Source organism: Diplotaxodon limnothrissa, linkage group LG4 (assembly GCF_057381915.1).
Source record: "Diplotaxodon limnothrissa isolate DT_005_m linkage group LG4, D_limnothrissa_male_GT1.1, whole genome shotgun sequence".
Lineage (NCBI taxonomy): Eukaryota > Metazoa > Chordata > Actinopteri > Cichliformes > Cichlidae > Diplotaxodon > Diplotaxodon limnothrissa.
The window spans coordinates 5,660,607-5,676,598 of NC_140599.1; the positions used below are offsets into that span (position 1 = coordinate 5,660,607).

General features: G+C 40.4%; 1 protein-coding gene across 4 annotated transcripts; it reads left to right on the plus strand.

Moving 5' to 3' along the window:
- Positions 1-1,908: 1,908 nt before the first annotated feature.
- mpp2a (MAGUK p55 scaffold protein 2a) lies at positions 1,909-10,574 on the plus strand. 4 transcript variants are annotated; one of them, XM_085352003.1, is made up of 14 exons: positions 1,909-1,934; positions 2,016-2,032; positions 3,240-3,331; positions 3,467-3,619; positions 3,742-3,909; positions 4,085-4,192; positions 5,513-5,632; positions 6,733-6,864; positions 6,965-7,067; positions 8,439-8,507; positions 8,600-8,761; positions 9,440-9,642; positions 10,138-10,266; positions 10,398-10,574. In XM_085352003.1, the coding sequence occupies exons 1-14, from the start codon at positions 1,909-1,911 to the stop codon at positions 10,572-10,574; spliced, it is 1,659 nt and encodes a 552-aa protein (XP_085208129.1). The 4 variants fall into 4 exon arrangements, with proteins under 4 accessions (XP_085208129.1, XP_085208127.1, XP_085208128.1 ...); XM_085352001.1 differs by lacking the exon at positions 2,016-2,032 and having other exon boundaries at positions 1,909-1,939; positions 3,231-3,331; positions 3,464-3,619; positions 5,513-5,655; positions 6,729-6,864; XM_085352002.1 differs by lacking the exon at positions 2,016-2,032 and having other exon boundaries at positions 1,909-1,939; positions 3,231-3,331; positions 3,464-3,619.
- Positions 10,575-15,992: the final 5,418 nt, after the last annotated feature.

Sequence of the window (15,992 nt, forward strand, 5' to 3'; positions counted from 1 at the left end):
GTGACTCATAACCAAAATAATTTAGTTGGATAAATGGTACTACAGACTGGAGTAAAATGTAAATATGTAAATATGATTTGGGGGTGCCCCTTTTAAGAGCAGTGGGCAGCCAGTAGGCTAGTCCCTTGGTCAGGGGAATTAACCTGACGTGTTTTCAGTTTGGGAAGAAACTGGAGCTACTGGAGGAAACTGGAAGAACAGATTGAAAAAGGAAGGCGCAGGTTTGAACTTTAAAAAGTTTCACTGTGAGACAACAGTGCTAAGCACCGAAGCATCCTATGCTCAGTCAGTTTCTCTCTTTTATGGTGTTCATTATTATTCATGGAGTTTTGCTGTCGCCAGTCTAGACCCAAACAGGTCAGGGTAGTATCCAAGATTAAAATCTTGTAATGTTTTCTTTCACATTTGTTGTCATCAGCTTGGATAAAATGTGCATCAAAGCTGGATGATGGTGTGAATCTCATCTTTCAGACATTATACTTTACATCCAGTCCATCCCGTTCCACACGTCTCACTCTTACAGCTTCTCCTTTTACGTCATCCACTTTTGCCTGAGGTGTTGTGTAATGCCTACTCTAGTATAAACAGCAGGGTGTGTGTGTGAAGGCAAAACTGAGGGAAGATGAGTTTCCATGGCAGCCACAAACTGCAACAGCAGCTTGTCATAGCAACAAGCATAGATAAATGCATAGATAGATAGAAAGCATTAAAGGGGATGTGTGCCTCTTTGTTCCCTTCTCACTTTCTCTGTATTGCCATTGTATCGTGTGTGCTGTCTTGGCAGTGTATAGATTAGTCACACCCACATGCCCTCCCCCTCCCCTTTTGCCAGGCATGTTCAATTCCAGAACAATCAGTGGAGCTCCACCCTCAGTCGCTGACATCACTGCACCCTGTGTGTTTGTCGTGCTGCGTTATGGCGGGGAGGGGGTTCAAAAACACGAGCATACCGTATACACCCGCAAACATTCCCACGTGCAGCAACTGAGCAGTGCAGTTTTATCTCATGCTAATTTATAGCACACACTGAACCCAGTCATCAGTTATTATCACGCGGTTGTTACTCTCAGTCAGCAGGATGGCAGCATAAGTCTCGACAGAAAAGGATGATTAAAATGTTTAACATGAATATTTTAGACTGCTGAATCTGCTTTTTTAAATCATGCTATAAAAATAATTACTAAAATGTCAGAACTGAACAGAAAAACATGTTAAAGCCCAGATTTGGTTCTTCATATATCTATGATAACTGACAACTCTCCAATTTTTTGGTCTCATATCCACTTCTGTCAGATGATCACTAAAAAAACTCAGAGCTGTAGTGCATGTGAGATATATCAGCTCAGCTATTTAGCTTCAGGCCTAAATGGATAAATAGCTACCCTGGCTGTAGTGTTTATGTTTCTATGCCAGTACATTACTTGCAATTGTGCTCTCCCCTTTTTCTTCTTCCTGCAGCCATTTATAGGAGTAAAAAAGCCTGGTAAAATCATATAAGCTCAAAGGCTGTTTTTAAAAAATGTGTATTACTGAGGCTGTAGTGGTGTACTGCACTGCGTGTAAGTGGTGCAGTGGCCTATATATTAAGAGTGTTAACTTGTCCAATTGGTTCCAATCTTGAGGCTTTTATTCATGTGAAAGTGTTTATCTTTGTATTGCAAGTTGCCCAGTGAGTTTAAAAGCAGGTGGTTTGCACGGCATGAATAGAGGACATCATCATTTGTACTAAATCATCCCCATCTGAATGTAGCAGCGAAGGAAACAAGCTTTTTTAAAATGTTGGTGTTCATTGAACGTCTTTATCATTATTGTCAGTGTCTTATTTTCAGACCTGCACTTACATTTATTTTGTTGATCATTCTTTCCTTTTTTTCTTTCTGTCCTTCTCAGATTTACTGCAGCTCTACCATGCCCGTGGCCTCCACCAGGACAGAGCCTGGTGAGACCAAACACTATACTCCACATCAGCTTAGCATCGCCACATGATTGTTTTTTTCTGTTTTCTTTATTCACAGCTCTCTCCTAAAATCCAGTTTCACAAAAGATTAAAAACCAGAAATATGAGAATGTGTTACTAATCTGAAAAATGGTGGTATTTGCTCTTTGTAAGCTAATTAATGATAACAGATGTTTTAGAGTTACAGCTACACTGTAGAATATCCTCCAGGAAACGACTGATGCCCCCAAATACCAATATTTATGATAGCGCTGTAGTATATATATATATATATATATGATGCTGGTTTGCTTACACCTGTGGCCTTTGATTACATCTGGTAATATCAAATTCAATAATATGAAAATACTAAAATAAATAAAAATGAAAAAATTACATAATTGCAGCTTGTTACATTGTAGCATACTTCCCTTGAATATGACTAAATATAGAAATTCTTAAATTTACTGCAGTTTTGTACATAACAGCACTGCTGTAGGCTGTATTTATGAGTCATAATCTAGTTTTCTTTCATTTTAAATTTCAACTTTAAACTTTAACCTTAAGGCAGCATTCCGGCTAACAAGCTGTGCTGGCAAGTTGAAATTTTCTCAAACTTCCAAAGCAAAGCAAAGCAATACATGTACAGTTCATTTCTCTAGCACATGATTTTAGCCTGCAGCTTTCTGTTTTCTTCTCTTTGTTCAATGTTGTCGTTCCTAAAGCCAAAAATGCATCCAAACAACAGACCGTGTGCCACCACACTCGGTAGTATGTTTTAAAGGAGACAGTACACACTGGGGGGAGTATTAACTGAATTTAAAGACAAAAAATGTCAATTTGAGGTCCTGAATGTCGGTTTTGATTGATTTGTCAGCCCTACAGTATCCCCTACCTGACACAACACACAGTCTGCAGCTTTTTTAACCCATGCCATTAGATTAATATGGAGTTATAAACTCATACTCGCGTAAGTATCTATTTTTGAAACTAAAAGGATGTTGAATTCCAATGAGGAATTTCCCTATAATGAGCAGAATTCAGACAGTTACATCACAGCTTTGTTAAAACCAGGAAGCCAGGTGCTTGTTTAAAGCAGAGTTACAACTATAGACACAAGCTCTGTGTCATTTGTTACTGTCTCATTTACCATGTTTCCCTTACTTAATGTTGTTCTTCCCTTCACTGTGTGTGTGTGTGTGTGTGTGTGTGTGTGTGTGTGTGTGTGTGTGTGTGTGTGTGTGTGTGTGTGTGTGTGTGTGTGTGTGTGTGTGTGTGTGTGTGTGTGTCACAGTGCCCCAAGTGTTGGACGCAATGAGCGACAGCACGGCCAGCTCCACCACAGCCAATGACCTGGACCTCATTTACCTCAAAGGCATCATGGAAAGCCCTCTGGTAGGCTTCACACAGATGCACTCGTGCACACACATATTTTAAATTCAATAAATTTTGCTGCGCTTCTGTCATTCATACTTGCACTTGCAGCACGCTCTCATCTTTGTAACCGTGTTTGTATTTGTGCGTAAGGAGCAAGAGGAGAGCCTGAAGGAGCCACGGTTGTCACCCGTGAGGGAGAATAATGTGGAGCTCCTGCAGGAGATCCTGAGAGACCTGGACCCATTCACCAATCGTTCTGACACCGCAGCCGAGCTTGCTCGCATTCTCACGCAGCCTCACTTCCAGGTGTGGAACACACAAAGTCACACACACAGTGTTTCCCACTTTGTGTTTTCACTGTATTCCAGTCACAGAGGTGGTTAATTGAAGGAAAACGAATATTTCATGCATGATATTTTGTGCCTCAGTCTCTGCTGGAGACACATGATTCAGTGGCAGCTCAAGCATGTGAAAGTCCACCTCCCAGCCCATGTGACTTTGTGGATCATGAACCAGAAGACAGCCAAGCACACAACCACCTTCCACCTGATGCCATCCGCATGGTGGGCATACGCAAAATAGCCGGGGAGCATCTGGTAGGTTATTAGAATTTGGACTGTTTGCACCTTTTGTGTGTCCCATTTAAAAACATTCAGTTTGTGAAATAATAAATGCTTGTGTGGGTTGTATGCTGGTGCCATTTGGGTTATGGATGCAGATTTTTATTAGTGTTAATGATGGAGATAATAGCCAGTAATAACTGTATTCCAGGGTGTGACATTCAAGGTGGAGGGTGGGGAGCTGGTGATAGCTCGTATTCTTCATGGTGGGATGATAGACCAACAAGGGCTGCTGCACGTCGGCGATATCATCAAAGAGGTGTGTTGCTTTTTTCTTTTTTGTTTGTTTTTTGTTTTCCTTAGTTTCATTTTCAATTATCCTCTAATTTATTGGTTTATGGTGGAACCTTGCATTTTTAGTTCTATAGGATAGTTGTTTACTTTTTTCAGTAAGTTAGTATTTGATGAAGAATATACTTTTTGGTTTCCTGCTAAGACTATCCGTCCTATGAATGCAAGAGCCGACAGAAACATGTAGACAGCTACTGCAGACTGTTCAGAGGTAACGTCTCCAAAGCTCACTTTGTAAAGCATTATATTTCCATTGTTTCATCTACATTAAAATGTGTCTCACTGTGAGGTTAACAGGAGACCAGCTGAGACTCCAGGAAATCAGTGCACCTGGCCCACTGTCCCTGTGATTCTTGGGAGTGAAGCTATTTTTACAGCAGTAGCTGTTTCACATGTCTCCAGTTTTTTTTATGCTGTTCTGAGTTCCCGCCTGATTTACATATGAAGCTTACCGATATTACCGTATTACCGTATCAATCGTCTCGTTAAGCATTTACTTATCGACTCTTGTTCTCTTGTGTTTATTTCTTCTTGAGTGTCAACTTGTTAACCGCTATGACTCAAGGTCAGGCTCAAGCATGAAATGCCCCGGATTATTTGCGTACCTCCACAACTACCATAAGAAAAAATCTGTTGTTTATCAGCTGTTTATTGATCACGGCGTTCTGAAAGTCTAAATGCATAAATCTGTGTCCATACTATTGTTTAACCACTAGATGGCGAGGTAAACTATGTGTTCTTATGAAAGCATGGGGCAGAAACCCACAGCAGTTCAATCCCAATACTGTGCAAATGAATAGATCAGGAAAAAATAGCAAAAGTAAGGATCATTTGCTAGTGAAAGTTTGTTTTTTTGACATTTTATTCAGGGGTTTTTGGTGCTGCAGTTACTGGAGTTTCACTCCTGGAATCTGTGGAACTTTATTCATTTGAGTGGATGTTTGAGCAGATACTTACCTGTGTTTAAATACTCTGTGGTGTAGCTTGCTTGCACTGGGCAGGTCTATCCCTCCTGACAGGGCTATTGGGACCTGTTCTGGTGCTCTGTAGTGGGCTAACACCTTAAGAGTACATTTTCAGTTGTTCAATTTGTCCGTCATCTGCATAGTCCACAAGAGGCTTTTAATTTTTACATGCTTCAAAGTTCTGTAAATATTTAAGCCAACTGATCGAATTTGCAAATTTAAATGTAAAACTCTAGTCAGCTGTTTAAAACCCTTTCGCTTAACCTTTAAGACATGTAAGGAATCTTTTTTGTCATTACTCTTGTTGTCTACTTTATTGACAGGCGAATGGACGAGAAGTGGGCAGGGACCCCAGGGTTTTACAGGAAGAGCTGCAAGCAGCTAGTGGAATTGTGGTTCTGAAGATACTGCCAAGTTATCATGAATCCATACCACCTGTACAGGTGACACATAAACACACCACACACAGAATAGACACATGGGGCTAAATCTATTCTCCTTATTTGTCAGGGTTTCTATTTATTTATTTATTTTTTGGTTATTAACTGAATTTCATTGTTAGAAACTTATTTTCATTAACACTAGAACCTTGTTTTGACCTCTGTTAAATTAAAACCACGTGATCTCATATTTCATGCCGTTTTAAAAATGGATTTCTTCATCAAATACTGAATTTTGGGGTGTTTGGGATCAAAAGAGAAAAGAAAGTATAACCATTTTTACATAGAACCACCAAGGATGTTATTTCGACCGCATAGAAACTGATGTAAAATCACTGTTGTGCCACATTGGGCTGCCTAGCAATACGATTGTTTACACACATTTTGACTTAAATGCTGCTGTTACATGAGTCAGAGCTAGCTATATGTGATTGATAAATAAATATGTAGGGGAATGTAGTTAGATGAAACATGAGTAATTGCTGCTGGGCTCAGGGTGGGATATTGAGCTGGGCAGACTGTGGGACCGAAGGCATGGAGAACCAGGTATGTAACTTGCTGTGTAGGGCAGCATAGGGAACTGAAATGAACAGAGACTCCAGAGTGTGGGGAACTAATCCAAATAACTAAAGAGTGAAATCAAGAGAACAGCGCCCTGCTCACTTTCAGGCCTGAGCAGCACCTCAGCAGGTGAAGCTGCGGACTGAGGCAGGGTAGTGTGCAGGTTTGGTCTTAATTATATTTTTTAAGTGTGTAAGCTGTTGTGGTAGTTTTGTCCAGTCTTTGTTTATTTATTCTAAAGTGTGTTTTAAACTTTACAACCTGCAATTAAATTTTAAAACTCATTGATGAAACCATTCAAATCCCTCAAAATTCACCTTAAATCCTTGTTTTGCCAAATCTGACTTAAAATTAGAAAAATTTGATGAAATAAACAACTTAAGTGAACTTAAAAAATGGCATCTTTGCCATTACTGCAAGCAGCACCTCAGTAATGGCACCTGTGGTAACATGAACCCCTCCTAGCAGTTCTAGTCTTAAAGGGATTTTAACTTGGGATGCACCACTGAAATAAAGATGTGTACCTCTATGTATTTCTCCAGGTATTCTTTAAGTGTCACTATGATTATGACCCAGCCAACGACAACCTGATTCCTTGCAAGGAGGCGGGGTTAAGGTTTGAGACCGGGGATATCCTGCAAATAGTCAATCAGGATGATGTCAACTGGTGGCAGGTGACAGAATAGTATTTATGTGAACATGTTATAGCTTCCTGTGTGCACATTTTCATATCTTTGGATTGCTTTGCTAATTTTTTCTTCATTTGTTGTGCAGGCACGTCATGTGGAAGGTGGGAGTGCTGGGTTAATCCCTAGTCAGATGCTTGAGGAAAAAAGGAAAGCTTTTGTCAAGAGAGATGTGGAGCTGGCACCTGCAGGTAATATGAAAGAACGAATAAGGTTGTGATGATGGTGACTTTATTTTAACAGAGGGCCTGGATTCTAATCAAAGCATGGACGCAGTGTGTGTTTTGGGCCTTAATGAAATCATCTCACTATGGATGTAAAATATTATTAAAATACTGGTGGTTGCCAGTGTTGCTCTGCAGCCTCCTAGTGGATGGTATCAGTTAGATAATCATAGGTGACTTCCTCCTTGAATTATTGCATCACAAGATTTTCAGGAAACTTGAAGAAACCTTGAGGTCAGTGTCGCTGAGATTCAAACTCATCTGAAATTTTAGTAGCTGCACCTTCAAAATCCAAAACATTTCAAAATCCCACATTGGCACATTTTGGAGTTATAGCATTCACAAACGTGAGTGTCCAAGCTGCTGCCCTGCAGGGTGACGACAGTACTCCATCAGCCTTTTACAGCTTTGGGGTAAAAGCCAAAAATGTTTCATGAACACAACAGAATATGACCCATTTGTATTGAACTATATTAGCATATTATACTGTAAACAGAAATATAAATCGTTAATAAACATATGGCAGCAAAAAAAAAAAGACTTCTGAAAGTGTTAAGTATTAAGTAGGTGTTCATTAAGGAAGGGCATTATGTTCACATGTCTGGTGTGTGTTGCTGCAGCCCATGGTTTATTGATTATTTGTCACTGCCGTGTGGTGGTGCACAAACACGCCAGGTACATGAAGTTTGCTCACATGTTTAAATTTCACAATGTGCCAGTGCACTGGTCTACAATGTTTTAAGAATATTTAGACTTAACTTTTTATAAGAAATATTTTCAATATAACATTGAGCATTATAGCATGAACCTGTATTAGATTACAAGAAAAGAAGTTTGAACATACTCCCACTTTCATATGTGGGAGTTACCCCAGTTATTATGGCATATAAGAACCATCGCTCTCTGATGTCCAACCTTTGTAAAAGAAAAAAGGTTTTCTTTGCTAAACGTTACCAGTCAATGATGTGTCATTTTTTACACTTCTGTAAATGTGAGATTTGCATAAGCATTCGAACAACTGCTAATTCAGTTCGAGTTCACAGAAAGGGTTTTGTTCTGTAAGGGAGCTCTTATCAGTAGATCCAGTAGATCTAATTCCCCTTTTAGAAGCACAAACATGAATATTAGAACTTAAAGAGGAAAAATTAAATGTGTATGAGACATAATATCTGGCAGAGACACATGCATGAACATGACTGATCATTACAAGCCAGCTTGTGGGCAAATGAGTACAAGTTAGTAGTTGTGAAACATGACTGATGCTCATAAATTACTTTAGTTTGAAGTTTGGCTTCAGTTCTCTGCCTACACTAATGCTGTGCTCCAACAATGCAACAGGAAATCTGTGTACTGGTGTTGGAGGAAAGAAGAAGAAGAAGATGATGTATGTGACCACCAAAAATGCAGGTAATAAAACAGGGCCAGGATCAGTTTAGCTCTGCTGGGGTAAAATATTCCTACTGCTTCGTCCTTACTTTCTGCTCTTTGTTCACCCTCAGAGTTTGACAGACATGAGATACTGCTCTATGAGGAGGTGGCCAAGGTCCCACCTTTCAAGAGGAAGACTCTGATTCTGATAGGTGCTCAAGGTGTGGGGAGGCGGAGACTAAAGAATAAGCTTCTACTGAGGGATCCACAGCTCTTTGGGACCATAATTCCATGTATGAAGTCTGATATATTCCATTGCCTTATTGCTTCTTATTGCTAAAGTAGCTAGAATTGTTTTTTTGTTATATTGAGTCGATCGGTAGGCCCACAAACCCCTATGCAGGAAGTTGATTTCGGCTCTCTGATTAAAAAACATCTTGATCCCTGATCCTCTGATCAGTCCCCTCTGCATCATCTGAGTCTCAGCCAGTAGATGGTGCAGAGGGGACTCGCTCAACCTGACTGCCTTCATGTCCAGATGTCTTCCCTGCTTCCCCTGATAGGAAAAAAGCTGACTAACTTTGCAGGTCAAACCTTTTTGATTGCACCTGTTGTGGCACTTGTTATCCTGGGATGGTTTCAGAGGCCTGTACAATAGGCCCCAAGGGAAGATATTACTGGGAAAGGCTAGAGCAACCTATTAGAGCTATTTGGACTAATATAGATCAATACTCACCTTTAATGTTTCTCAAAGGGTTGAAAAAGGAATGGCCACAGTTTAGACTTTAATAGCAGAAGATTTTATTAAAACAACTTTTCAGAGTGGGGTCTGCTACCAAATGTGGCAGACAAACTGACTAAAATGTCCACCATCCATCTAAAAATTTTTACATTTTGGGTTGGAGAGCTATGTTAGCTGGCTTGAGCTAATAAACTGATCATAGTAACTTCCCTTCCTTGTATTTGCGCAGACACCTCCAGAAAACCCAAAAAGGGAGAGCGAGAGAGTCGGATGTTTGCTTTCACTACCCGCAGCAAAATGGAAACAGACATCAAGAACGGGCGCTATCTAGAACATGGAGAGTATGAGGGCAACCTGTACGGCTTGAAGATCGACTCCATACATGAGGTGGTGGAGGCAGGGCGGGTCTGCATACTGGACGCCAACCCTCAGGTGTGCACATACAAGACTTTTCTGTTTTTAGCAGTAACCATAAGCAGCAGCACCTTTACTGTCTTGTGTGAAAATTAGGGGCTAATTTGACAGAATCCTGTATACATTACACACATGCTTCTAATAGTTTCTATTGCCAGTTTATTAAAGTGAAATGCTCTAACTTACGTTGTGCTTGAGATGCTGAATCAATGTCGTTGTGCTATTGTGGTAAGCTGATTCAGCTGATTCAGATCACATCGTAATCCCATGACAACTTCTCTACTTTATCTTAAATCTGTTTGACACAGTCAGTCCCATTCAGTCAGCATAGTGTCATGTGCCTCACTCAAGGGCATCTTATTAAGAGTACTGATAAGAGAAAACAGTCTTTCACTCTCGTCAGTCGGTAACTTGTGGTGGATTAGCCCAGTGGGTCAAAAAGTTTAGAGCCTGCAAGAGACTCTTTCAGTCTAATGTACTTGTGTTGATTTTGCTTGCGTGTCTTAATTTTAGTCTCTCAAAGTTCTGCGGACCTCTGAGTTCTTGCCCTACATCGTGTTCCTTCAAGCTCCAGAGTTCGAGGTGCTCAAGGCCCTAAATCAGTCAGCTGCAGAGGCAGGGGTCGTCACCAAGACGCTGATGGTAGGAATTGCTCACAGTACAACCATATGCACATAAAGAAGATGAATAACTCAGGAAGCAGCAAATAATGAGAAATCAGTCAAAGCAGAAGTCCTGTGATTAACAGCCCTGCTATCTGTTTTCCTTCACAGGATGAAGAGCTGCAGAGGACGTGCGATGAGAGTGCTAAAATCCAGACAGCTTATGGTCACTACTTTGACCTCAGCATTGTCAACGACAACCTCGACGAGACATACCGCACCGTCAAAGCAGCGCTGGAAACGGTTTCCAAAAACCCCCAGTGGGTCCCGGTCACCTGGGTGTTCTAGAAAGAGACGTGCTGGACTGAGGAGGGAGGGAACAAGAAAGGAAGCAGGCACTGAAAATATTCCACTGAGTATAAATGATGGGTAATAACTTTACAGGATAACTTCTCAAATTTCCATAATTTAAACAGGATATATTTTCCGTGCTGCAAAGAAAGCGTGGAATTGAAGAAGGAAAGAGATGAACGAGGAGGTGGAAAAAAACCCTTCATTTCAAAAAGTGTGCATATGCATGTGTGTTCCTGTTTACATAGAGACTTCAGAGCAAAGACATGTGCCATTACTGATGATTATCATCAGACATTGTCATTGTTTACATTTTTTGCATTTAATCAGTGCCATCTCAGTGCAACTCAGTGCCATTAGGAACAAGCAAGCTCCATCTTTCACTTTTGTAAGTGTACAGTTTCTCATCATGAAATCAAAAATAGTTTCCCACTGCCTTCTACAGTAAATGTGGATGTTTTGCATAAAGGTTAAGTTGTATAAGGTTTCCTATCAATCCCCTCACACCCATGGGTAAAGCTTTTTTCAGGTTACCGGTAAGTCTGGTGAGGCCGTCATAATCTTTAAAAAATGTCTCTTGTTCTGGAGTTGGTTGAAAAGTGAAAGGACATCTCTTTCAGGCTTTTAAAAAGATTTGATTTCAACTTTTATTGGTTGGAGACACTAATCACTGAGCAATAGCATCTAAATGGTACATGACCATCAGTGGCAATAACAGATTCAATTTGTTTGAAAAGTCAAAGTTAACATCACATCCAGACCAGGGGTCTCAAACTCCAGTCCTCAAGGGCCGGTGTCCTGAACCACGTATACCTGTTGCAACACAACTGAATACAATTAGTAGGTCATTAGCAAGAGTATAGCACTTGACTATAGAACTTGACTGCATGCAACCCCTAACCCTACTAAATTTGAGTAATGTTGTTTGGAAAAATGTACTTCTAAAAGTACTTTTATTGCTCCATGTTCATTCACTCATGAGCTGCTGTAACGTGAATCAAATAGCTGAATAGCCACTTCAGTCCTCAAGGACTAGAGTTTGAGACCCCTGATCTCGATCAAAACCTAGCATGAAACCTCTCAGCCAGGTTTAAACAGAAAGAAACATTTTTTCTAGATATCTTCACCTGTCATAAAAAAACAGCTCGTCACATTTCACTATAATCTCATTTTAACTTTGTTTCAGTGTGCGGCACAGTCGCTTCATTAACAGTTTTTCAATAAGTAGCATACTGGGTGGGTCACATGGATTAAACTATGATTTAGAGAACAAAAAAGAATCAACGAATATCCTCTTCATCCTATGGAGCAGGTGCTGAAAAAAATAGGACAAAGAAATAAATGAGAAGTCTGGAGCTCTGCATTCAGCTGTTAACTGTTTTTCTTAAATCATGATTTACTCATAATGCTGGCCTCTTCTCATGGTTCTGTTACTAAACCTGAAGCCTCTTTAATTCAGTTCCATGTCTAAATGTGAATGTGGCCACTATTAAGAGCAAATCATAGAATGAGTCTTAGGAGATACACTGTTCATTTAAAACAGAACTCCAGGCCTCAAGAGCCGGTATCCTGCAGGTTTTAGATGTCCTTGATCCAACACCGCTGATTTAAATGGCTAAAATCAACATGTCTTGAAGTTCTCCAGAGGCCTGGTAATGAACTAATCGTTTGATTCAGGTGTGCTGACCCAGGGTGTTGTCTAAAACCCTACAGGCCTGATTTAAAACATCACCATTTACTTGATGATTTTCTATTTGATTTCTGTATAGGTTTCTCATCATATTCCAAATTTAATAATTGTTCGCAGACACTGAAAAATTCCTGTAAGAATTCAGTCAACTCACTCCGTAACATTTTGACAGCTAATTTTGAGTTTCAGTCTTTTAACCATTTAGTTGTAGATGTATTTTAAGCTTCTAACCTCTTTTAATTTTAGTGTAGTTTTAGTCGACTAAGTATCATAAGAGTACAGTAGGCTAATCCTGAAGTTGAGTGACTTCATTTAAATATAAAGTGTAAAAGTATTTTACCAGTAAGAGTTGCTCCAAATGGTTACAAAGCATCTTATTTTCCTCAATATCCACTTTATGTCTATGTCTCATCTTCTCTTCTACTCAAGTGTTGACATTTTGTTTTGTTTTCATGACAAACAGGGAGCTTCCCTCCAACTTACCCTGTTAGTCAGCAGCAGATGAAATACGCACAACTAACCTGACCAAAAAAGAGAGAGATTATTTCTAATTGGATCGCCTCCTTTCTGCCCAGTATATATTCAATGACAACAGTGTCAATACACTTTGTCATAGTTTTTCTCCTCGAGCATTCTTTTTTATTTAGTTGTCATCATGTTTTAGGAAAACTATGATAGAAATTATTGGTCATAGAGATAAACAAATACAAATTTTATTTGTCACATACACAGTACAACATATAGTGAACATGTAGTGATATGCTTGTGTCCTGAATGACTGATATTTAACTGTGCATCATTTATGCTGATAACTTCTAGGACCAAATATGTTTGGTTGTTATAGGTGGATCTAGACCTAGAGTTCAACTAAACATACAGAGTGTCAAGAATATGGAATAAAAGTGCACACATCAGGAAGAAATCAAACAAACACAAGCTGTGAAACCGTACATTGAAGTCATTGTACAAAGCTTTCTTTCACCAGAATGAGTTATTCTGTTTCACTCATCCTGTCATTCTCAGTTAGCACTTTTCATTTTGATGTGTCTGTGATTTTTTTGTTTTTGTTTTTTGTATTTCTTGCGTGAGCTGTAAAAAGGTTGTAGATAGAATGTAGATACACAATCATATAGAAGGAATGATGCTCCCCCCTCGTATTTACAGTATGAGACATGTCAGTGGTAGCCTCAGAGTGAAGACCACAGCAGCTGACCTACATCAAAATAAATGTAAAACAGTATTTTCACCATTTTGATGTCAACACAGTGTGTTGTCTTTTGTCTGTTTTTTGTTTTTGCCCTTCAGTTGTAGTGTCACTCTCAGGCCACCGTACTTGTCACAGTTTCCACAGTGCCAACTGAAGTAAAACAAATCATTGTATTTATTTTTTAATTTCATGTGTTTTTTGTGGCAGCTACTCAGTATTTTGATGCACAATCGCTTAGCGATATAAGAAAATTTGGTGTTTAACAGTGAACAGAGTCTGGTTCTTTAGGCTGTGTTAGGGGAGCAGTTTTTAGTCAGTCTTTGTAAATAACATTTATATTTATGCTCTAGTTTTTAAAGATGGCTTCAGAAAAGCAGATTTTTGCCTGGCAGCTATACATGTGACGTCTGAATATGCTGGAATAAAACCATCATTACTCTTGAGGACATTCCAAAACCTCACTGTGTGCTTTTTTCAATGAAATGTCATGAATGCAACGGTAACGATCATCAAATCACAAAAAGATTTGATGATCTTGCGATAATAGACTTTCCTGAAGGCAAAACAACAAAATCTTTGCAGTCATGCATTGAATTAGACGGTGAATCAGTGTTGAACCTTGGAATTATTTTGTAAGGCTGCTATTAGTGATGCTTCTGTCTCTACAGAATAAATGATTCAATTATAATTATTTGTGATTATTTTTCTTCTTTCTGCATGTTTTTAGGTGCTTAAAGCCTCAATTATTCATGTGCACTTTTATATTTAATAATTTTATATTTGATAAGTTAAGTATTATAAAAGACACTTTGGAGTGGCATGATGGATGCAAGGCATTTTTCCCTCAAAACAGTTAAACAGGAACCAGCCAATGATATTGGTAATTAATGTAACGTGTGTAAACCATTACTTTTTTTTTTGTCTCTCTGGCTCCTCATTTCCTCCACATAGAGATGAAAACATAAAAACAATGTCCAGCACTGTCAAGAGCACGCCAAGTCAACCCTAACCATGTAGAAATGTTGGCCAACTAGAAGCCTACCAGCAATTTATTGCACAGTCTGACATCATAAAGGGGATAATGGCACCGACCTTTGACACTGCAAGCCAGTGTTTATTTTTATTTACCACAGACATTCTGAAAACATTCAACCAAGAAAAGCATTTTTCCACCGTGGCTGTAGCTCAGGCGGTAGAGCAGGTCATCTACTGATCGGAAGGTTGGTGGTTCGATTTCTGGTTTCCCCTAGGCTGCATGCCAAATATCCGTGGGCAAGATACTAACCCCAAATTGCTCTCCGATGCATCCATAAGAGTATGAGTGTGTGTGAATATTACTTAGAAAGCACCTAGAAAAATGTGCTTGTGCGAATGGATGTGAATGGGTGAGTGCTTTGAGTGCTCAGAAGAGTAGAAAAGCGCTATATAAGAACCAGTCCATTTAGCATTTACTTCCAGAGGTGCAGAGAAGAACACACACCCCCATCACCATCAACAGTGCTCCTGTGGAGAGAGTGAGCAGCCTCTGTTTCCTAGGTGCACATCTGGTGTAGGATTTCACATGGTCAGTTCACACGAACAAAACAGTGAAGAAGGTGCAGCAGTGCGTCTTCTTTCTCAGGAGACTGAAGAGATTCGGCATGAGCCCCAACATCCTCAGGACCTTCTACCGCTGTGCCATTGAGAGCATCCTCACCGGATGCATTACTTCTTGGCATGGCAACAGCACCACCTACAACTGGATAGCTCTCCAGAGAGCGGTGCAGTGTTCTGAAAGGTTAATTGGAGATTTTATATAAAAAAAAAAAAAACACCCAGCACGCCCCTGCGGGCGGTTTATCCTTCAAGCTCGGGTCCTCTACCAGAGGCCTGGGAGCTTGAGGGTCCTGCGCAGTATCTTAGCTGTTCCCAGGACTGCGCTCTTCTGGACAGAGATCTCCGATGTTGTTCCCGGGATCTGCTGGAGCCACTCGCCTAGCTTGGGAGTCACCGCACCTAGTGCTCCGATTACCACGGGGACCACCGTTACCTTCACCCTCCACATCCTCTCGAGCTCTTCTCTGAGCCCTTGGTATTTCTCCAGCTTCTCGTGTTCCTTCTTCCTGATATTGCTGTCATTCGGAACCGCTACATCGATCACTACGGCCGTCTTCTTCTGTTTATCTACCACCACTATGTCCGGTTGGTTAGCCACCACCATTTTGTCCGTCTGTATCTGGAAGTCCCACAGGATCTTAGCTCGGTCATTCTCCACCACCCTTGGGGGCATCTCCCATTTTGACCTCGGGACTTCCAGGTTATACTCGGCACAGATGTTCCTGTACACTATGCCGGCCACTTGGTTATGGCGTTCCATGTATGCCTTGCCTGCTAGCATCTTGCACCCTGCTGTTATGTGCTGGATTGTCTCTGGGGCATCTTTACACAGCCTGCACCTGGGGTCTTGCCTGGTGTGATAGACCCCAGCCTCTATGGATCTTGTGCTCAGAGCTTGTTCTTGTGCTGCCATGATTAGTGC

Coding starts and splice junctions, on each gene's coding strand:
- mpp2a (XM_085352001.1), top strand. CDS start 1,909: ATGCCCGTGGCCTCCACCAGGACAGAGCCTG. Junction 1,940..3,230: donor CTCCACCAGGACAGAGCCTG/GTGAGACCAAAC, acceptor TGTGTGTCACAG/TGCCCCAAGTGTTGGACGCA. Junction 8,762..9,439: donor CTTTGGGACCATAATTCCAT/GTATGAAGTCTG, acceptor GTATTTGCGCAG/ACACCTCCAGAAAACCCAAA.